Raw genomic sequence first — 23,219 nt, forward strand, 5'->3', positions numbered from 1 at the left:
CAGCTGGCTGAGTTGATGGGCACAGTGGAAAGAACACTGGATGGGCTGTCAGAAGACCTGGGTCCCAGTCCTTGTTGTGCCTTACAACTGAGTATAGTAGCCCCCCATTATCTGCAGTTTTGCTTTCCATGGCTTCAGTTACCTATGGTCAACTGAGGTCCCAAAATAGGAAATGGGAAATTCTAGAAACAAACAATTCATAAGCTTAAATTACGCATCATTCTGAGTAGCATGATAAAATCTTGCTCTGTTCAGCTTTGTCCCACCCAGGACATGAACTGTCCCTTTGTCCAGCATATTTCCTATTCATATAGTATGTATGAATAGGAAAAACAAACATAGTATATGTAGGATTTGGTACTATTTGAGGTTTCAGGCATCCAACTGGGGTCTTGGAGCATATCACCCATCCCCCCAGGTAAGGGGGTCTACTGTACACAAAGTGATGGCACACTGACTGTGACATCTGACCCTTCCAATAATATACTGAGTAATTGGGATTATTGCCACTTTTACAGCCAGCAAAGTTAAGTCATGCAGCTGAGCAAAGTCTTGGTGTCTGTTTTGAAAACATTCTGAAGTTCAATATTTTTCCCTTTAGATTCCCTACATGACCTTAGACAAGTTACTTGACTTTCCAAATCTTACTTCCTCATCTTAAAACAAGATCAGTTGAGAGTCAACATTTATGTTTCCTTTATTCTCTAATATCCCATTGTTTTTGAATTATCCTCTTTTGAGATGTAATTCTTTCCATATGTTAAAAACAGTTATGTTCTCTCCAAATGCCTACTAAGTAGGATTCTATTCTCTCAGAATGGAAGAACTTGCCACTGTGAGCCAGATTCCCAACACAGTGCGTATCCCTCTAATGCTATAGTCTGTAACCAAACCTGTTTACATTAATAACTGTACGTCAACTGGAATTAACTCAGAGATTTCCCCTATGTGCTTCCCAAGTGTTTTCCTTATTGTTTGAGATAAAATAGTCATTCATATTTGCCCATGTCTTGAATCTGTGCCTACAATCATTGCCTTGCCCCTGCCAAGTTGAATTTTGCCTAAGGAAAAAAATGTTTGGTTTTTCAAAGTAAATCAGATGGATGGATGGAGAGTTGAGATGAATAGCTGGGAAGATGAATGGATGGAGGGAAGATCAAATAATGGCTGGAGGGCCAGAAGAATGATGAGATAGGTGTCTGGGTGGATGGGCAGAGGAATAAGTGAATGGGTAAGTGGCTAAGTGGTTAAAAGGATAGAGAAATGGATAGATAGGTAGATGAATGGATAAGTAGATGGGTACATAGATGAGTAAATGGGCAATTGGATGAATGAATGCACAGATAGATAGATCAATATGTAAATATAAATAACCAAACTTAGATGCAATAAAAAATACATACTCAGTCCCATCTTCACCACTTTGCACTGTGATTTGGGAAGCCCCCAGTTTGGGCTCAGAGAGACTTATCACACGTTTGTTCCAGAGGAACTTAACTTTCTGTATTTTTCCAACATTAAGATCCACATCAATAGCACATGTGTGGCTTGCATCTGGTTTGAGGGATCCTCTGAAAATGTAGACATAAAATGTTATGTCAGCTGGATATATGAATACATAACATGATTGCGATCTATCACTTCTCTAAACAATAGTTGCTGTTGTTGGTTTTCTGCAAACATCTTGGATGACTTCATACACATCCAGGGGCTGCCATAACATAAAAGTATTTGTGCAGAACACACCTTTTAAAAATACTGGACTCCAGATTTCCACTGTTTTAGTTTTTACCTACAGCTAAGTCAAATATTTGGGGTGGCATATTAATGCTCTAAGTTTGTTACAGGACCATTTGGGGCAATGTCTTATGTTTAAAGACGCATGTGGTTCAGCAGATGCCATTTGTTAGCATCTCATGTGTATTACAGGAATTTGTCAAGGACATTTAATTCAACACGAACATTTTTATGTAAAAGCTAGTGCAAAAACAGAACCTAACTTTATTGTACAGGTTATGCATTCATCTAACACATGTTTACCAAGCAGCTCATATGCCCAGCAAAAGCCAGATGCTAAGGCCACACAGCATGGATGAGATGGCCACAGGCTTCATATATGTACCTATGTGTGTGAGTATGGGGTGTGTATTGGGTATGTGCCATACAGATGTGCCTTGCCTGAAGAGATTTTGATATTTACAAAACCCAAGTCAGAAAGAAAACTATAGGCAATATCCCTGATGAACACAGACACAAAAATCCCCAACAAAATGCTAGCAAACCAAATCCAACAGCACGTTAAAAAGATAATTCATCACAATGAAGTGGGTTTTATTCCAGGAATGCAAGGATGGTTCTACATATGCAAATCAACAAATGTGATTCAACATATAAACAGAATCAAAAACAAAAAAACATATAATAATCTCAATAGATGCAGAAAAAGCTTTTAATAAAATCTAATGTCCCTCATGATAAAAAGCCCTCAACTAACTAGACATCAAAGAAACATACCTCAAAATAATAAAAGCCATATATGACAATCCCACAGCTAACACTTTATCGAATGGAGAAAAGTTGAAAGCATTCACCCCAAGAACTGAGACTAGACAAGGACGTCCACTCACATTTCTCCTATTCAACACAGTACTGTAAGTCCTAGCCAGAGCAATCAGGCAAGAGAAAGAAATAAAAGGCATCCAATTGGAAAAGAGGAAGTCTACTTATCTCTGTTGACTGATGACATGATTTTATATCTAGAAAATCCTAACAATTCCCCCAAAAGTCTGCTAGGCCTGATAAATCACTTTAGTAAAGTTTCAGAATACAAATTAATGAACAAAATTAAGTTGCATTTCTATACACCAAAAATGCTCAAGCTGAGAACCAAATCAAGAACTCAATCTCATAAACAATGGCCATACACACAAAATATACCTAGGAATACATTTAGCCAAGGAGGCAAATGAACTCTACAGGGAGCACTATAAAACACTGATGAAAGAAATTGCAGATGACACAAACAAACGGAAAAACATCCCATGCTCATGGATAGGAACAATCAATATCATTAAAGTGATCTACAGATTCAACGCAATTCCTATCAGATTAACAATGTCATTTTTTACAGAATTAGAAAAAACAATTCTAAAATTCATATTTTAGAATATGAATAAGAAAGAGCCCCAATAACCAAAGCAATCTAAGCAAAAAGAACAAAGCCAGCAGTATAACATTACCTGACTTCAAACTATACTACAAGGCTACACTAACCCAAACAGCATGGTACTGGTACAAAAATAGACACATATATCATTGAAACAGAATAGAAAACCCAGAAATAAAGCCACATATCTACAGCTAACTGATCTTTGACAAAGTCAACAAGAATAAACAACGAGGAAAGGGTTATTGAATAAACCTATTCAATAAATGGTGCTAGGATAACTGGTTAGCCATAGGCAGAAGAATAAAACTGAACCCCTATTCTTCACCATATGCAAAAATTAACTCAAGATGGATGAAAGACTTTAATGTGAGACCTGAAACTATAAAAATTCTAGAAGAAAACATAGGATAAAACTCTCCTGTACATTAGCTTAGGTGAGGCGGGTGGATCACCTGAGGAAAGGAGTTTGAGACCAGCCTGGCCAACATGGTGAAACCCCACCTCTGCTAAAAATACAAAAAAATTAGCCAGGCATGGTGGCGGGTGCCTGTAATCCCACCTATGTGGGAGGCTGAGGCAGGAGAATCGTTTGTACCCAGGAGGTGGAGGTTGCAGTGAGCCGAAATCTTGCCATTGCACTCCAGCCTGGGCAACAAGAGTGAAACTCCATCTCAAAAAAAAAAAAAAAAAAAAAAGAAAGAAAGAAGTTATGACTAAGACCTCAAAGCAAATGCAGCAAAAACAAGAATAGACAAATGGGACTGAATTAAACTAAAGAGCTTCTGCACATTAAAAGAAGCAATCAATGGAGTATACAGACAATCTACAGAGTGGGAGAAAATATTACAAACTATGAATCTGACAAAAGATTAATATCTAGAATCTATAAGGAACTTAAATCAACAAGAAAAAAACGAATAACCCCATTAAAAAGTGGGCAAAGAACTTCTCAAAAGACATACAAACATCAAGCAAACATATAAAAAAATTCTCAACATCACTAATCATTAGAGAAATGCAAATTAAAACCACAGTGAGCTACAATCTCATACCAGTCAGAATGACTATTATTAAAAAGTAAAAAAAAAATAACAGATGTTGGCAAGGATATGGAGAAAAGGGAATGCTTATACACTGTTGGTAGGGATGTCAGTTAGCTCAACCCCTATGGAAAACAGCATGAAGATTTCTCAAATACCTTGATAGAAAAATAGAACTTCATTTTGACCCAGCAATTGCACTACTGGGTATCTACCCAGATAAAAAGGAATAGTTTATCAGAAAAATACCCGCACTTGTATGTTGATCACAGCAATATTCACAGTAGCAAAGTCACAGAATCAACCTAAGTGTCCATCAGTGGTTGATTGGGTAAATCAAATTTGGCATATAGACAACATAAAATACTATGCAGCCATAAAAAAGAATGAAATCATGTCCTTTGTAACTACATGGATGAAGCTGAAGGCCATTATCTTCAGCAAAATAACTCAGAAAATCAAATACGCATGTTCTCACTTATAAACAAATGGATACACATGGACATAAAGCTGGAAAGAATAGACACTGGGAACTCCAAAAGGAGAGAGGTTGGGATGGGGATAAGGTTAAAAGTTTATCCATTGGGTGCAATGTTCACCGTCTGGGTAATAGGTAGACTAGAAGTCCAAACCTCACCATTACACAATATACCCATGTAATGAATCTGCACATGCACCCCCTGAATCTAAAATAAAATAAAATAACAAAAAAAGAAAAAACAATCTAGTCAGGTGACTGACATTCCAAAAGGAGTTAGCACATGACTCATTTTCAATAGTGAGTTCCCTCTCTCTGGGCCTCACTCTTCTCATATGTAAAATGGGACAATTGAACTAGACACTGAGACTTTCTTCCAGTTCTGACATTCTAGGATTCAATGCTTCTGTATAATAGATGCCTAGATTTATAAAGCACTTTATACTCAATCATTTTTGAATAATCTATTATGGAAAGTATGATCATTTCACATTACTATTGAACTTACTTGAAAATCTCATATTGTTTTGAGTTTCCATTACTTCCATACAAAGCAATCCTGATGTACCCATTCACTTTCTCTTTTCCAGAAAGTGTGGCTGATACCTTATATCTCCAACCTATACAAAGAAATACAACACATTTAATGAACTCATCTTATTGAAAAAATGATCTATGAAAACATTATTGTCCAAGCTCTGAATCCTCCAGGGGTGAGAGGCAATAGGACTGTGACTTAATTGAATTCCTGGGGTCCAGGAATTAAGGATTCTAGGTGGGAGCAAGGGACTCAGGGGTCAGTAAATATTATAGTTCAGCACAGTCCCTTATGAACACAGCAAGGTATGTGCTCTTGGATGAATGAAGGGCAGCTGATACTGCACATGTGTATTTTGACTGATACATGGTACAATGGACTGAATTCATGTGGGTAAGAACCCACATGAATGGGATCAGTAACCTCATAAAAGAGACCCCAGAGAGCTCTCTTGTCCTCTTTCCACCACGTGGAAGTACACAACAAGAAGACAGCAATGTGCAGCAGAACCTGATCGTGCTGGCACCCTGGTCTCAGATTTCCATCCTCCAGAACTGTGAGAAATACATTTCTACTATTTATAAGCCACCCAGTCTATGGTACTATGTTACAGCAGTCTGAACCAATGAAGACAATGGGTGTATTGCATGTTGTTTCGTCACTTGCCTTCTTACTTAATACACCTTAGAGGTTTTCTCTCTTCAGTACGCAGAGGTATAACCTTCTTTTTAATGGTTACATGTAGTATTTAATCTATAGTATTTAGTCATTCACAAAGTGGTGGGCATTTAGGTTTTCCCCTCAATCTTTCACTCTTAAAAATAAAGAGCAAGCATCCTTGAACACATCATCTTATGCACACACGCAAGTATTTCTCTATGGTACATTCTGAGAAGTGAAGTTACTGGGTTAAAGGAATGTGCATATAAGATTTTATAGATACTGCCAAACTGTTATCTTTTATGATAAATATTTTGAGGATTACAGGAAATACTGTAAGTGAAAAGTGTTTTGTAAAGTGCTGATAGAAATTTTTAAATTTGAAACTCCCTTAGAAAATAACTGCTCTTCTTTCCAGCCATTATATGATATTATGCACAGTAAATGAGTCTTGATAATTTTGCTATCTTGTACTTTTAAAATAAGAAGCAGGGCAAAATGATATCACCACGAAGTGTGTGTGTGTGTGTGTGTGTGTGTGTGTGTTTGTGTGTGTATGTGTATGTAGGAGGACTAATGTAATAGATAGTCATGACTGCAGTCACTTCTTGACTTACAGTGACTTTCACGTTGCCCTCTTCTGTTAAAAGATGCATCCTTCCAGCAACAGGGGTGGGTGAACATGTGACCCAGCCTGGGCCAATCATTGTACTTTTCTCTGCTGGTCAGGAGTATTGGTTAAAGTGGTGAGACCCAACACAAATTCCATTTCACTGTCCTTTCATTACAACTTAAGCTTGTTGTAGTTAAGTTTCTATCCATTGTCACCAAGGATACTGACTAATAAGGTTGGCACACTTTTAAAAATTAGTTGCAAGAATTTGAAGTGAGTAAAATGGAAACTTACTAGTAAAGTTACCACTCTCTCCTGTGTTCAGGAAAAAGGTTTGTTCCACAGCACTGGTTTTCCCCTTAAATTGGTCAGCATAGTGCCCCATTTTGGGGCATCCTTCAGCTGGACAAGGGAAACAGTTATTCTAGTGGGGAGAAAAAAACATAATTTGTCTGTTAGTGGTAGACCTTTGACTCACTCACTTAATCAATCAATTCAGCTTTCTTCCTATGTCTATCTACCCATCACTCACCCAACCATTCACTTTTCATTTACCTATGCAACCATCCATCTACCCATCCATCCCTTATCCATCCTTTCATCTACCCATCCATCCATTCTCATACCCATCCACTAATCCATCCATTCCTGCATCTATCTACCCATGCACCCATGCATCCATGTGTCCATCCATTCTCTCTTCTATCCACTGACTCATGCATTCCTTCATCTATCTACCCATGCATCCATGCATCCATGCTTCCATCCTTGGAATTGTGCATAGAACTGTGCTAGACCCTGCAGAGTATCCAAATAAGTGCCTTGAAAACTTGGAATATACTTGGGAAAACAAGTCATATCCAGGAAGCAGTAAAATTAAAATATGAATGGGGAATGAAATACAATATATGTAGGGAGAAGATAGGGAGAGATAATAAGTTATTTCAAAAGAAGTGAAGAAGGGAAGATCCAGGACCATTTTCACGTTAATGTGAATTATTTCTCCAGACTCATTGATTCTTATTTGTTGCTTCTCAAACGATAGTTCTTTAATTAGGTGCAGAGGAGGCAATTTGCTATCTTCGAATCAGGGATTTGATTGCTTTATGCCACAGTGTCATTGTCCTCTGCTCTTTGACCTCATGCCACATCCAAAATGCATGATGTGTAGAGCTATTTTGTTATTTGGAAGGAATCAGACAAGTACTAGAGGCCACATTGTTATCCATGACCCAACAAGAACTAGCACAGTGAAGGCTTCTCACTGAACACTCACAGACCTTGGAAATCAAATGTGATGTCCTTTTGACCTCAGTTCAACCCAAGAATGTCAAGGTTAAAATTAGTTTTGAAAGGACAAAATATGAGTTTAAACATCTTAATCAAGTAATTAAAGCTTAAGTCATCAAATAATGAATGAGTTTATGTCATCAAATAATGAGTGAACATTAAATGAATGTCTTTAGTTGTAATACACTGAGAAGGACCTGCTATTACTCACTGAAGCACCACCTAAAAAATCAAACAATTTCAGAGAGTGGGATATTCTGCCAAATACCTGGTCTGAAATCTTCATAACTGGCAAGTCTTCAAAGACCAAGAAAAAATGGGAAGCTGTTCTTGATTAAAGGAGACTAAAGAGACAACAAACTAATTGCAATGCAAAAAAAAAAAAAGAAGGGAAGGAAAGAAAGCAGGCAGGCAAACAGATACAGCTCTAGAGGGCATTATTTGGATAACTGGAGAAGCTTGAATATGTACTATATATTAGAAAATATTAGTGTATCAAAGATACATTTCTTGAGTGTTATTCTATAGGAGAAGGATCTTGTTTTTAAGAGATGGGGGCTAAAGTTTTTATAAGTAAGGTGTCATAATATCTTTAATTTACTTTCACATAATTTAGGAAAAAGTATACATACACACACATATATAAAATGTTAGCAATTGGTGCATCTAAGTGATAGGTGTACAGTATTCATCATTAGTCTTCTTTCACCTTCTTTGTAAATTGGAAATTTTTCTAAATGAACAACTGGGGACCCGAGTAAGGACCTAGCACAGTCAGGTCTGTGCCTTCCCCCTCCAGCCCACCCTGCTGCCCGGGGGAAGACGGCTTTGTGAGGCGCAGAATTTCCATTACCTCCTTGCATTAGTTGCAGAGTTACATCTCTTTGTTCTGTTCTAAGCCACAAGGACACAAAAGCACCCCAAACAGGGCCACCAACATCTTCCTCAGCCTCCTGGGGTAACCTACCTCCTGAAACTCATCATAGGAGGCACAGGGATAGCCCAGGAAGCCATCAGGGTTGAGGATGCTGCTTGAGTAATACTCGAAGCTTCTTAGGTGATTGCAAGCCACAGAGCCACTAATTCCTGAAAAAAAACAAAGGCCCCGGGAGCTCAAAGGAGGCCTTTCACTTTTAAGTGTGAATAACTCATTCTGACTAAGGAGGAATCAGCTGCACATTTCACCGATGGGTGTCGGCTCCTGAATATCTTGGGGCATTCGCTGAGCAGGGACCTACTCAGGGCTAGGTGACTGTGGAGGAGTGACACGTCCTGACAAGCACTTTTGTCCACTCTTCCAGGGGCGAGGCATGTAACACAAATGAATGAGGAGGGCTGGGGGCCGGGAATAGGGTGGAGTAGTGGGGGGGAGAGAGAGAGAGAGAGAGAAAGTGATAGAGAGAGAGGCAGACAGAGGCAGTTGGTCAGGGGAGAGAAAGAGAGAGTCAGAGAGAGACAGAGAGTCGATGGGGGAAGAGAGAGAGTAAGAGAGAATCAGAAAGAGACAGAGAGAGTCAGTTGGGGGAGAGAGAGACAGTGAGTTGGTAAGGGAAGAGAGAGACAGAGACAGAGAGTCAGAGAGAGACAGAGAGAGTTGAAGGGGAGAGAAAGAGAGAGAGTCAGAGAGAGACAGAGAGTTGGTGGGGGGAGAGAGAGACAGAGAGTCAGAGAGGGACAGAGAGCCGGTGGAGGGGGCGACAGAGACACATAGACAGAGAGAGAAATGGAGAGAGAAAAAGAAACACAAAAAGAGATAGTGATGAGAAAGAGATTCAGAAAGAGAGAGAGAGGATAGATAGAGACAGAGGAGAGAGACATAGAGAGGGTATATGTGTGTGTGTGTGTATATATATATAGTATATATACACACATACACATGATATATATATATTATATCTATAGTATATATACACACATACACATGATATATATATATATTATATATATATACACACACACACATACAGAGAGAGAGAGAGAGACTAAGAGAAGATAGCAATAGCGGTTAAAAGGGCCCCTCTAATCCTACACAGTCTAGCCAGGTGTCACATGTTCAAAGCCCCAAATCGCCTGGTCCTCTGATTTTTTCATAAGAAGCCAGTATCTCCACTTCTACCTGAAAACCTTCGCATGCGTGAGTGAAGGCAGCGCATCCCCATCTTAAAAACAGTTACCATGCCGGCCCATCCGATGCTGCTGCCGACCGCATCCTATCCCTGTGAGGACCCCAGAAACACCGGGCAGGCCTTCCCCATCAACCAGGCTTTTTGATTCTTTCTCTTTGCTATGCAGGGCACAAGGTAAAAGCGGTGACGGCAAGGTGGCCATGGCTTCTGGCCACTCTCTCACTGCATTTTATTTATCATCCTTTTCTTTAGAAAAAGCCCGGAAAGGTGTTTTTTCACTTCTCCGGATCCTTGGTAGAAAACTTCCCATGGGGAAATGCACAGCGACCCTGGCACACCTGTAGACCACTCCTGCGGGGTCTGCGGGGCTTTATTGCCACCCACTGAGAAACGAACACTTCCCTTTGTGCCCAGGCGGCTTCGTTCTCCACGGCTCCCAGCCCTCGGCCCAGTGACTTCCAGCTGAAGCCACGTTCCCTGTGCCCACGCCGGTGCTCATCACAGGACAAAAGAACCTGTTTCAAACTTAATTGTTTCTTTCATCCAAAATTGCTGCCCTGGGACCCCATAATGAAGGAGAAAGTGGATTTAATTATTCCTCAGCGCCCAGTGCCTGGGTGACTCGGAGCTTGACTCAATAGAAACACACTCCAGTGCTCATGGGCTTGTTCACTCGACATTGCCTCGCTAATTAAACCTGGGCTTGTTCCTATTATGTGTGCCCTGCTCATTGTTTGTGGGAGGGGGCAGCTATTATTGTGACTCTGGTGTGCTTTCAGGGAGCCTGGAATGGCCACGTCTCCCCAGGAGTTACCTGAGAGGGCAAAAGCTCCGTTTATTTGCTGGTGGATGCTGGCGATCGCTTTATCGACTCTGCTCTTTGACATTAAGCACATGGAATATTAAAATGACACACAAGGCTACTCAACTCAATTTAAAAGTATATTTCATGCCTGCTTTGGACGAGGCCCTGAGCAGGGTACTGGAGTGTCTGAAATATGCAAAACATAGTCCTTGGCCTTGGGGAACTCCCGGCTCAGAAAAATAGACTAAAATGATCACAGCCCCAAAACCTCCCTTCCCTTTTCAGGGAGGAGAGTGAAGCCTGGTGTCAGGGGAGGGGCAACAGGAATCAAAAAAGGCCAGAGCAAGGGGCAGCAAATCAGATGGGGCTATGAGGTCACCTAATGGCGGGGCATGGGCCCTGCTCTCTCAGATGAACAGAAATGTACACAGCTGGCCAGCAGCCACCATGGGTCTCCCAGACCTCCAGGCCTCCCCCTCCTACACGTGCACCCCAAACCCACAGAGCACATCCCTCCTTTGTCTTCTTCTTAGCAAAGTCCCCTTCCATTTCTAGCACCTAACAACAGCAACAGCAAGCAAGTCAAGGCCTTCAAATCTTAGCCTATGCCCTGCAGTTCTTCAAGGAGCAGGTGCTGCAGGTAGGATGGGTGGTCAAAGCCAGAGCCAACATGCCAGCCAAGCCGCTGTCCCAGGATCCTGACAACAGGGAGATACACAGGCTGGGGCATGAGATCAGGGCTTTATAGTTAGAAATTGGGCTTAGATATAGAGTGGCCTTGGATGAGCTATGTAATTTTTTTTTTTTTTTTGAGACAGTCTCACTCTGTCACCCAGGCTGGTGCAGTGGTGCTATCTCGGCTCACAGCAACCCCCACCTCCTGGGTTCAAGTGACGCTCATGTCGTAGCCTCCTGAGTAGCTAGGACTAAAGGCACATGCTATCACGTTCAGCTAATTTTTGTATTTTTAGTAGAGATGGGGTTTCACTATGTTGGCCAGGCTGTCCTCGAACTCCTGACCTCAAGTGTTCTGCCCACCTCAGCCTCCCAAAGTGCTGGGATTATAGGCATGAGCCACCACACCCAATTGAGTTATGTAATTTTTATGATCCTCAGTTTTTGGATCTGCACACTGGGACTAATCAGAGTAACCATCTCATTGCATTGTTGTGAAAATGCCTGGCACATTTTCACAACACTCCATAAACGGTGGCAAATGTCAGCATTATGAAGGCCAGACCATGCATTCTGCTTTCTCCCCAAACAGAGGAATTGCTGTCTTACTTCTTTAATTTACATACCTTCCCATATTCCATCGATATCAATAATTGTTGAAAGGATATTTTTCTTACATCCGGGCATTTCCTTTCCTCCATTTGGAAAGAAATCCAGATGGCCCACCTTTTGGCTCATTCCAAAACCTAAAACATTTGAAGCAGAGATGAGCGGTGAGGTGAGTGGTCCCAAAGTTAGGTTGTGGCCAGAGCAAGACCCTTTTTGGCAAATTCTCCCTTTATTACAGCTACCACTGCCTCTAGCTCTGCAGAAAGTTCTCAAAGATGGGTGCTTGGCAAGATGAGGAGGAAGGAGAGGGCAGAGGAAGTGAGATGAGGGGGAGGCTGAGCTTTGGGTGAGTGAGACACATACATTTGGATGTGTATCTGTGTGTCTTGGAGAGTCCTGGACCATAGTGATATGCCCTGGTACCATTACGCACCAGTAGACATATCAAGACTGGTACAATTTGTATTACTTTACTCATTTTAAAATTTTGATGTCTCCATTATATTGTTATGTGGAGACTACATAATATCATATTGTTATATTGTGAGCCATAGCATGTGGCTGGGATCTTTGGCTTTCAAAGCGCATGAACCCATGATCAAATCCTGGTTTTACTTACAGATTTTGTGATCTGGGGCAATTACTTAACCTAATTGAGCCTCAGTTCCTCAGCCATGAAATGGTGATAATAAAGCCCACTTTTTAGAGTGTTACAGAATTAATAAGCTAATGCATGCACAATGTTCAGTGTAGCACATGGTAAACACTAAGTAAGTGACAACATCCTCATCATCATCAAAAACATACCCTTTATTGGCAAGTTTCATGAGTGGCTATGTAAGAAAATATTGAAAAAAGAACACTGATTTTAGAAGAATTAAATAATGGGATAAAGTCTCCAACAAAACAAAGTGTAACCAAAGCTTTGACTGAAGAAGTAAGAAAAATATTCAAAAATTAACTTCGTATTTTGCAAGTACAGGTCAAGTTTTAAGAATGAATACATCTGCCACATTAGTTACTGGTAGATTGGGGAAGGATGCAGAGTTTGAAGATTGATTGACAACCTTTCATAGACTACAGAAGGGTTTTTGTTTAACCCAGGGCTGTAGGCTGATTCTACTGGCATTGAGCTAGCTATTTATTTGGGACTGGTACCCATTTTGACTGGTTGGTGCCCAAGCCATTCCTGTAGCTATTTCGAATGGCCTCCCCTGCTGCGTGTGTATGTGTGTGTGAGAGGGGATATCTGGACCCAATGTCATTAGCTGTAGCACAGGTCAGCAGGAGATGGGATTGAGGAACTCACCTAGGGAAGGAATCATGGGAGAAGAATCTGTGTGAATCACATCCACAAACATGGCGTCCGATGGGTCCAACCGAACCTCCTCAGGCGCATCCTGGAAGCACGGCTCTGCTGGATCCAGCCCTGAAAGGAAGAAGGTAGGCAGGCTGGACTCTAAGAACTGGGATTTAAAGCCAGTACTAGCAGACTAAGCATGGGGATTCCTCCCACTCCAGCAGCTACAGTTCTGGGGATTGGGTCTGCAGCTCTTGGTCTCTGGGAGAGACAGTCTGGGACAGAAAGGCTGGGAATGGGGTCATTGCCTGTGGATGAACATTCAGAAATACCCAGTGCCTGGCTCCGTGGAGGATCTGGGTAGCCTCCGTACACCCCTTCTTTCCCTTTCTCTTTTTGTTCTCACATGTTACCATTTGGCCACTGCTCTCAGAGACTGCAAGACCCCAGGTCTTACCCAGCTGCACGCATCTACTCCTTTGTGTGGCTCATGCCATTCTCCAGCCTGCTGTGCCCTTTCCCACATTCTTCCTTTATCTAAATCTTTCTCCTCCAAACCCAGCTCACACACCACCTCCTCATGTTGAAATGGAAAATCTAACCCCTCTCCTTTCTCAGCCCATTCCATCCACTTTGTATTATGCTGTCCCCAGGTCATCTTCAGAGAGAAACAGAGCGTGGGAGGAGGGGGCACACAGTGGCCTGTATTCTTGCCCTAGTTCTGCTCCAGGTCAAATGTCTGTCCTCTCTGAGCTTCTGTGTCCTTATCGGGAAAGTAGGAATAATGACAACCACCTACCTTACAGGGTCGTTATGAAACCCTCGTGAGAAGATGTAAGAGAAGGGACTTTGCAAACTGCAAAATTCTACATAAACACAAACCAATACCCCCTCATCCTTCACCCAGTGCCTTGGGCAAAGGGACACTCGTTAAATGTTGATGTGAACTGTTTGGTGAAGTTACAAACTGATTTGGCTGCACAAAATAAAGTTATTTGTGTCTTTGCCTTATATGCATTCAGCTTAGTGCTTCATTCATTCATTCAGTATTTACTGAGCACCTTCTATATGGCAGATCTCAGTGTACATTTGCATTTTCTGTCTTTGCCTGGCACAGTAAAGACATTCAAACAATTACGTGGAACTGATGAATTTTTAAAACCATCTCACATTTTTTCTTTTACTTTGCCATACTCTGAAAATAATAGCCCTTAAGTCATGGATTTAATGTGCTAGTTATATCTTTCTCCTTTTCTTTTCTTTCTTTTTTCTTTTTTTTCTTTTTCTTTTCTTTTTTTTTTTTTTTTGTTTTTTTGAGGCGGAGTCTCGCTGTGTCGCCCAGGCTGGAGTGCAGTGGCGCGGTCTCCGCTCACTGCAAGCTCCGCCTCCCGAGTTCATGCCATTCTCCTGCCTCAGCCTCTCGAGTAGCTGGGACTACAGGTGCCCCCCACCATGCCCGGCTAATTTTTTGTATTTTTAGTAGTGACAGGGTTTCACCTTGTTAGCCAGGATGGTCTGTATCTCCTGACCTCGTGATCCACCCACCTCGGCCTCGCAAAGTGCTGGGATTACAGGCGTGAGGCACCACGCCTGGCCTAGCTTCTTTTCTCCTCCCTTCCCTCCCTCCCTCTCTCTCTCTCTTTCTTTCTCTCTTTCCTTGCCTCCTTTCCTTCTTTTCTTTTCTTTCCTCCTTTCTTTCTCTTTTCTTTTTTTTTTTTTTTTTTTTTGAGATACGGTCTCCCTTTATTACCCAGGGTGTAGTGCAGTGGGGCTATCACAGCTCTCTGCAGCCTGGAATACCTAGGCTCAAGCAGTCCTCCCACCTGGGCCTCTCGAGTAGCTGGGACTACAGGCGAGAGCCATCACGCCTGGCTAACTGTACAAATTTTTTGTAGAGACCAGGTTTCACCATGTTGCCAAACTGGTCTTGAACTCCTGGCCTCAAGCGATTCTCTCGCCTCGGCCTACGAAAGTGCTGGGATTACAGGTATGAGCCAGTGGCCCAGCCTTTGTTTTAAAAAGAATGCATTTTTAATTTTTAATTATCTATTTTCTAGTACACATTATGGAAAATTATTTTTAAATTTAAGGCCGGTTATGACAAAAAATCGGGTCCCCAGGAGGACCATCAGGGGCGCCCTTCGCCATCGGAAGGTCGCTGGCCGAGGCTTCCGCGGTTAGCACCCGGGGGCCTGGGACTCCGGCCCAGGGCCCCCGCGACCCCTACCTGTGATCCTGCCCACGCGGCCTCCCAGCCTCCTGCCCGCCTCAGCGGCCGTGTGTGCGCCCAGGCTGTGGCCGATGAGATGCACGTCCTCAAAGCTGTACCCCAGCTGCGTCTGCGGAGGGATAGCGTGTCAGGTCCCACAGCACCGCGTGGGGACCCGCTGGTCTGAGAGCGGGGCGCCGGGCCCTGCCAGGGATGGGGGCAGGACCGGGGCTCGAGCACGCCGCCTGGGGCAGGGCGGCCCCGCTCCCCATCTGCAGCCGGCAAGTCCCGCAGGCCGGCTTGTGTGCGGGGCAACAGTGCTGACCAGCGGCCACCACGCCAACTGCAGGCCACCTGGGCGGGCGAGGCACACGGCCTGCCGCCCCGGACTGCCCCACCCCCAGCTCCCTTTCCTCGTCCCTGCCAGGGGTATGGCCTGTCTGGGCGAGTGCGGGTAGAGTGGGCCCTGTCTCTGGCTCCCCTCGCCCCCCTCCCGATAGATCCTGCAGAAAGGTCCAGGGCCTTCTCTCGTGGGTTGGCAGAGGATGAAAACTCATCTTCTGCACTGGGAGCTGCTGGGCAGCCCAGCCTGCTCTCTGACCCTTGCAGAACAGCCTGCAAGGAAGGTCCATTTCAAAAGGGGAAACCAAGGCTTAGTTTGCCTCAGGCCCCACAGCTAGACAGTGATAGGGCAAGGTGTCTTCAGGACAGCAGGCAAAGAGGAAGGTTGCAGAGCTTCATCTTGGGAATGGCCTTTCTTGATTACAACCTGGGCTACTGGCTGCTGGCCCCTACCCCTGCCCACGGGTCCCCAGGCTGCCTCTCCGCGCCACGTGGTACCTCCCTGCCCCTCTCTGACCCCTACCCACAGGACAGGGCCCAGGCAGGGTTTTACCGACAGTGCTTGTATTAAGAAAGCTGTCTCTGCCCCCACAACTCGAATGTTTTGCACGGCTTGGGTGTACATTGCCCGGGACCCATGGCTCCAGTCCACACAGATGCAGTTCACCTTCTCCACTTCAAACATTTTCTGGGGAAGACAAACAAGGGAGAGAAATCAATTTATAAACAGCACCCAATTGCACACCCCAGAGATAGGCATTCACATCTGTCAAACACCTAGCCCATGCCAGAGCTTTGATATTCCTATACCTGCCATAACGTCATCCTCACTGCAGTGCTATGGACTGGACATGCTAATACCCGCTTAACAGATATGGAAACTGAACCCTGGAATGGGTGAGTGACGTGTCTGAGGTCTCACACATCGTTAGGAACACAACCAGGTTAAAAAGACCACTTACTAAATCAGGTGTGAGCAGACTACTACTCAATAACACGTCAAATTCAGCTCCTCGGTTGCACCAGCCACATTTCAAGTGCTGAATAACATACATGGCCAGTGGCTTCTGATTTGGACAGTGCATATATAGAACACCTTCATCACTGCAGAACATTCTATTGGATAGCGGTGCTTTAGAGGGTAAAATTTAAGTGTTTTTTAATATCACAAAGGGGTTTTACATAAGTCATCAGGGATAAATGCCCAGTAGTTTGCTGCAGTCTCCACCTTGAGACTTTTTGACTGAACTCTGGGTATCTTCAGCCTCATAGGAGATTGTTGGCTAGAAATTGGTAGGTAGAGAGAGCTTGGTAATGGATGACCTTGGGAACTGGGCTTTCCTCGGTGGTTTTAAAAAGGACCCATCTCTCTCTGAAGTATTTCTTTTCCCAGTCTAAGGGAAACTGGGGGTACACTGTTTGAATCTGTGTGTTGGGTGCTGGTCTCACCAGGGAGTGGCCAAGTGGTGGGGCCCTACCTTGCACATGTCCGACGGCCAGCTGTCCTCCGCCTTGTCTAGGAAGCCATGGATGACGAAGCGTGTCTTGCGGTCCACTTGGAAGTTTGAAGCCTCAATGGTGTCTGGTTCTGTGCCATTGATTAGCTGGTTTAATTTAAAAAGATTAATTTGAATGTGGCCCTTTCCAAGCCACGAGTCTATTAGAGCCAGTTTCAGAATTGGTATCACAGCTTCAATGCCCACGAAGTTGGGTCAGACTAGAAGGAGCTCCTGATCTGGGGTTGTGGATAGATTTCAGAAAGTCCAGGTTCACAGACTTTCTATTTTAATTAATCCTTAATCCATATCTAGCATTTCAGTTCATCACAAAACTAGACAATAAACCACAGTGGTATTAGCAACACCTGTGACCCTGTCCCAGTAGAAGTCACAGGTATTTTCAGGTCATAATATAATTATTGCAGATATCTAAAAATATCATATATACTCATTAATATTTTAAATTATAGTAGTTATTAGACCAACCCCTAGATCTTGTTATTTAGTGAGATATAAAAAGCACATATATGACTATATCACATATTTATATATTTAAATGTTTTGGTAATTATTTTTCAATATAATTTGTTTCTTTTGTAATCCAATATATTTTAATTTGCATTTAAAAACATTGACCTGGCCGGGCACAGTGGCTCACGCCTGTAATACCAGCACTGTGGGAGGCCAAGGCAGGCGGATCACAAGGCCAGGAGATCGAGACCATCCTGGCTAACACGGTGAAACCCCGTCTCTACTAAAAATACAAAAAAAAAAATTAGCTGGGCGTGGTGGCGGGCGCCTGTAGTCCCAGCTACTCAGGAGGCTGAGGTGGGACAATGGCATGAACCGAGAAGGCAGAGCTTGCAGTGAGCCGAGATCGCGCCACTGCACTCCAGCCTGGGCAACAGAGCAAGACTCCGTCTCCAAAAACAAACAAACCAACAAAAAACAACAACAACAACAAAAATTGACCTAAGAAGGGGCCTTTAGGCTTCTCCCAGGTGGCCAAAGAGGTTCCTGGCACAGAAAAGGTGAGGAACCCCTGGACCAGAAGCTTAAGTGTGGGGGCAAGTTCAGTTCAGTGGAGCTGTGAGACTTTGGAATGCACTTCTAAATTGCCACAGGCTGCTCGACCCCCTTCCACCAACCCCTACAGATGAGATGCCAGAAGATGCCACCAACCCCTACAGATGAGACGCACAGTAACCATGTCCAAGCCGACTCTGGGCTGGGGGCACTAAGAAGGCTGGGCTGTAACATAGGGTCCCACAGTGGGTGACCTCAGAAACCTATTGACAGACACCTGGCTCCCTAAACTGTCAGGGGCCAGAGCTGTGAGCTGCTGGATTCTCAGCAATGTCTTTCTTGAAACTATCTCCTGGTCACTTCCGACACTCTCGAGCAAGTCTGATCTGCTTCTGCCGGGCAGACCTGCTGAAAACTGGAGGTTGCTCCAGAGGACCTCATCTTTTATCTATTGTGGCTACATGTTCCCTCTCCCCTACCTGTCTCCTAGCTCTTCAGGAAGGATTTACACCCGCCCCCACCCCCAATGCCCAAGAGGCTTCTCCCCCTCCACTCTCCTGTGTAAAAACGAGGCAGACTTTCCGGTGGCTACACCAGGCCTGGGCTTCTCCATAAATGCTGCTTATAGTGCCTTCCTCCCAGGGAACTAGGCATTTACGCTGGGGTAGCCCCTGAAGTTCTCTGCACCAGTGTGTGTGAATGTGTAAGTTTCTGGGTTAGGCAACAGTAGATTTCATTAGATACTCAGGTGTTTATGATCCTGACAGCTACGCCTTGGATTCTATGCCTTGGAGTTTCTGGAAAATTCCAAGGCAGTGACTTATGCCCTAAACAGCCATGCAAAGACTCCACTGTGGCGGCCCAAATATACCCACCATGCAGCGCTTACATGCCCGCTCTTACTTGGAAGTTGTTTGGATTTTCATTTGTGTACAGAAGAAAGCGGGTGTCAATGTCCTCGGGGGACCAGGGAAGTAATTTTACAGGTCGCTGAAGGGTTCCTGCCCACGGTTTTTCATCGGAAAAGCAGCCAAGTTGTCCGTAGCAGACCTCTTTTCCTAGGGTGAGCCACAAACAGGACATGTGTGAACTTCTGGAAAGAAGCAATGTCATATCCATACAGGAAAACTCTGCAGGACAGAGCCCAGTTTGGCTAAGGCCAGTGCTGGTCTTTATCTTTGCCATTTCCCAAACCTCTGGGACGATAAGAATCACCTAGGGGCCGCGGTGTCGAGGGGGTGGGAAGGGCAGGTGGGGGCGGGCGGCAGTGTGGGGAACAGGTGTTTTGTATATACACATTCATAGGTCCCTCCCTCAGAGATTCTGATTCAGAGGGTCTGGGGTGGGGTCCTGGAAGCACATATTCAGTAAGTGCCCCTTACCATTAGGCAAATTGGGGAATTGCTGATGCATAGGTTGGTGCAAAAGTAATTGCGGTTTTTGCCATTAATTTCAATGGCAAAAACCACAGTTACTTTTGCACCAACCTAATACAAACTGCTGCCTTAAAACCACCTCTTTCAGGAAACTTGCAGCTGGCCCTTTACATATAAGCATCAAATAGTGAGTATTTATCAAGTGCCTACAAACTCTGTAGCACAGAGTTGCTACTTTGTCGTGACATCTCTATTACACACAGCACAGGCCGTGCCCACACCAATTCACATGTCTTCATGTCATTCTTTTATGCACATTTTTTCAAATGATTCTCTGCCATTTCATATTTTCCCTTTTGCTCTTTGAAAAGGTAAGTTTCTTAAGAACAGGAATGATTTGTGTATTACACTATGTGTGGTAGAGACCCAATACATGTAATCCATGATCCAAATAACCACATCTAAGTCCGAGAGTACTTTCTGTGTCCATGACAGACATGATGACAGGATATGGTCACTACGGGTGACATAATTCCAGCCCAAAGGATTATAATGGGTCCTTTCTATTACGCTTCCTGAACTCTTGTACTGATGATGCCAAATATTGGTGAATCATTCAAAAAAAAACCGTGAGAGTTTATATTTATTTGCTATGTGCCAGATACCATGTTAGTACTTTCCTGGTATGGTATCATTTAAGCCTGAAAACACAAATATGGAATTAGTATTATCTCCATTTTACTGCTGAGGAAACCAAGGCACAGAGAGACAAGGTAAGCTACCCGAGGTCACAGCTAGTGGTGGAGGCAGGATTTGAACCCAAGAAGTTTAACTGGGAATAAAGCTAGAACTTGAGGGGACACCAAGATAAACGAGATATGAACCCTGTCCTGAAAGGGAGGAACTCTAACAGGGAAGCAATACTGATGGCATTGAATTCATTCCGGGAAGAGGTTGCACCCTTGGAGGTGGACTCTAGGAGGCTCAAGCAATGTTTTTGCCCCAGGGGAAAGGTAGCTGGTTAAATGAAGGGGCTCGAATGCAAGACATCTGGGCTCTGTTAAGTGGAGAGCAGGAAAGTGTTGGAAGGTGTGAGTTGGTGAGGTTGAGGGGAGATGGTGGTGGCAGTGGCAATGCTGTGCTTCCACAGGCAGTCCTGTGTTTTTGGGACTCGAGTACAGGGGGCTGAGAAGCAGAAGAGCCTGAGGAGGCTGGGGGCAGGGAAGTGAGGTGAGGCTTGAGGCCTGAGGCTTGGCCCTGATAGGGCTTCTTGCAACTCGCGAGGACCAGAAGCTGGGCAAGAAGGAAGGCCCCAGGAGGAGAGAGATGAGGAGAGAGCCTGGCGTGAGCCTTGGGGAATGTCCACATTTGGGGCAGGAGGAGGCTGCAGGTCAGCAAAGGAGATGAAAAGGGGCTGTATGGCTGGAGGAGCAGTCGCACCCACCCCAGTCTCTGCCATCAGGAGCCCGGCCTTAATTCATGGCTAGGATGGAAGGAGAGGCCAAGAGTAGGCTGGCGGAGTGGAGAAGACAAGGGGGAAGAGTCACAAGGCAGAAGAAAGCCCCCACAGGGACCCAAGGAGACCATGTCTCCTACAGCAGGACATGGGGGGCCAAATTGGGCAGTGAGGTATTCTGGCAGGAGAGGAGGTGAGGCAGCCCCCACGGAGAGGGAAAGGCTTCCGGAGGAAGCACACCTGTGAAGGCGTAGGCAGATGGGAAGTCAGCAGGCTGGGACTCAGGGGCTCCAAAAGAAAAGGAGGTGATTTGTGTTTTAGGATAAGTAGAACTTGAATATCTGTATCTCCTCCGGACAGAACCAGGTGGGGGAGCAAATTGGAGAGACAGAAACGGTGACTCTGAGAAGAGGACACATGGGCTTGATGGCAGAAAGGAAGGCTTGCCTGGCAGGACTGGGCTTTCTTGGGAGGGGGCACATCTACATGACTTTGGTCTGCAGGCAAGGACAAGGGCATTGGGACCCAGTGGGAACACCACACCCTCCGCTTGTCTCTCAGCCATGAAAGTCTTTGCAGGAAGAAGGTGGCCAAGCAGGAGGGTTACCGCAGATACTCTGTGTCCAGCACGTTGCCCTGTGTCTGCCTGAGAGTCAACACTCTCTGAGTGGCACAATTGTTTTCTCCAAGTAACGATAATCCTCTTCATAATCATTATAATAATTATTAATATACCTGTAGCTGCCTTATCAAAGGCCAGCCCAGGCATGTCACTTTCTCCCCAAAGGATTGGTGACAGCATCCTCACCTCTGACTGTGGCCAGCAGGAGAAGGCCGAGGGTCCAAGGGGGCAGCATCTACATGGATGGAAACATAGACACACACATAACCACGCGCACAGTGAGGCTGGCAGGGGCAGGACCCAGCCGGGTCAGGAGCCCGGGTCACAAGGACAGTGAGTGGAACAGACGCCCAGCAACCCGGGCCCCCCAGGGCTCTCCCTTGAGGTGGGGACCCTGAGGCTGAGTCCTCCCAGTGCACAGGGAGTTAGACAGCAGCACACTAGGACCCTGGACTCAGGGGCTCCACTGTGGCGGCTTCCCCGCCTCTGGGCCACGTCCCTCTTGTAGCCTGGGCTGCCCCTGCCGTGCCAAATCCTCTGCCCACATGGGGCCCTGACTTACCATGCTGCACCAGAGCCTCCACTCACAGCCCAGCAGGTTGGCTGTGGCCTTTTATAACCAGGCTTTATCCTTTGGACTCCTTAGAGGAAAGGTCAGGCAGGATAGTTAAGGCACTGCACGTGGGCACTTTGAACCTAACTTATCATAAACACATAAAACCAGCTCAACCCTGGGAACAGCAATGTTTGTTAAGTAAGATTCAAGGAAAGGAAAACCAGCTTTGAAAAGGGAAAGAGCTCTGTTAATCTGAGTTTACAGGTTTAGTTGCCAAGAGATTGTGTTCCCAAAGTGGTAACAGGGAAACATCATTCCGTACATAGCATCTCTGGAACAAAATGCCCTTGGACACATGAACCCCCAAACCCATCATGTCATCCTGTTGCTCTTGACAGACTGTGCAGGCCTAGGAAGTCAGGAGACTTGCTGCTCAGTGGAACTGACTGTTTTTGAAGACACACACCTTACTTACTTTGGGAGTGGGAGAGGTGGAGAGCTACCTTCCCATTAGAGAATCTAGACAGAGGACAAAAATGAAGGCAACCTCACAGACGAAGCGCCAAAGAATAAAATGAGGCCAGGCGCAGTGGCTCACGCCTGTAATCCCAGCACTTTGGGAGGCTGAGGCGGGCAGATCACGAGGTCAGGAGATCGAGACCAACCTGGTTAACACGGTGAAACCCCATCTCTACTAAAAATACAAAAAATTAGCCAGGCGTGGTGGCAGGCCCCTGTAGGCCCAGCTTCTTGGGAGGCTGAGGCAGCAGAATGGCATGAACCCGGGAGGTAGAGTTTGCAGTGAGCTGAGATTGCACCACTGCACTCCA

The 23,219-nt window shown here is 44.7% G+C and overlaps 1 protein-coding gene across 1 annotated transcript in view; it reads right to left on the reverse strand.

The window, feature by feature from the left end:
* The window catches only part of LOC116478472 (pancreatic lipase-related protein 2), a 24,392-nt gene extending 1,971 nt beyond the window's left edge, over positions 1-22,421 (reverse strand). The window contains exons 1-12 of the mRNA XM_032169728.2: positions 22,396-22,421; positions 22,020-22,068; positions 19,283-19,437; positions 17,333-17,458; positions 16,408-16,542; positions 15,531-15,642; positions 13,313-13,432; positions 12,021-12,140; positions 8,756-8,874; positions 6,793-6,922; positions 5,196-5,307; positions 1,404-1,571 (exon numbers count right to left, since the gene is read on the reverse strand). Coding sequence (XP_032025619.1) covers positions 1,404-1,571; positions 5,196-5,307; positions 6,793-6,922; positions 8,756-8,874; positions 12,021-12,140; positions 13,313-13,432; positions 15,531-15,642; positions 16,408-16,542; positions 17,333-17,458; positions 19,283-19,437; positions 22,020-22,068; positions 22,396-22,398 — 1,349 coding nt within the window. The 5' untranslated portion in view covers positions 22,399-22,421. The remainder of the gene's footprint in view (positions 1-1,403; positions 1,572-5,195; positions 5,308-6,792; positions 6,923-8,755; positions 8,875-12,020; positions 12,141-13,312; positions 13,433-15,530; positions 15,643-16,407; positions 16,543-17,332; positions 17,459-19,282; positions 19,438-22,019; positions 22,069-22,395) is intronic.
* Between the last annotated feature and the right edge of the window lie 798 nt (positions 22,422-23,219).

Source organism: Hylobates moloch, unplaced genomic scaffold (genome assembly GCF_009828535.3).
Source record: "Hylobates moloch isolate HMO894 unplaced genomic scaffold, HMol_V3 SCAFFOLD_3, whole genome shotgun sequence".
Classification (NCBI taxonomy): domain Eukaryota; kingdom Metazoa; phylum Chordata; class Mammalia; order Primates; family Hylobatidae; genus Hylobates; species Hylobates moloch.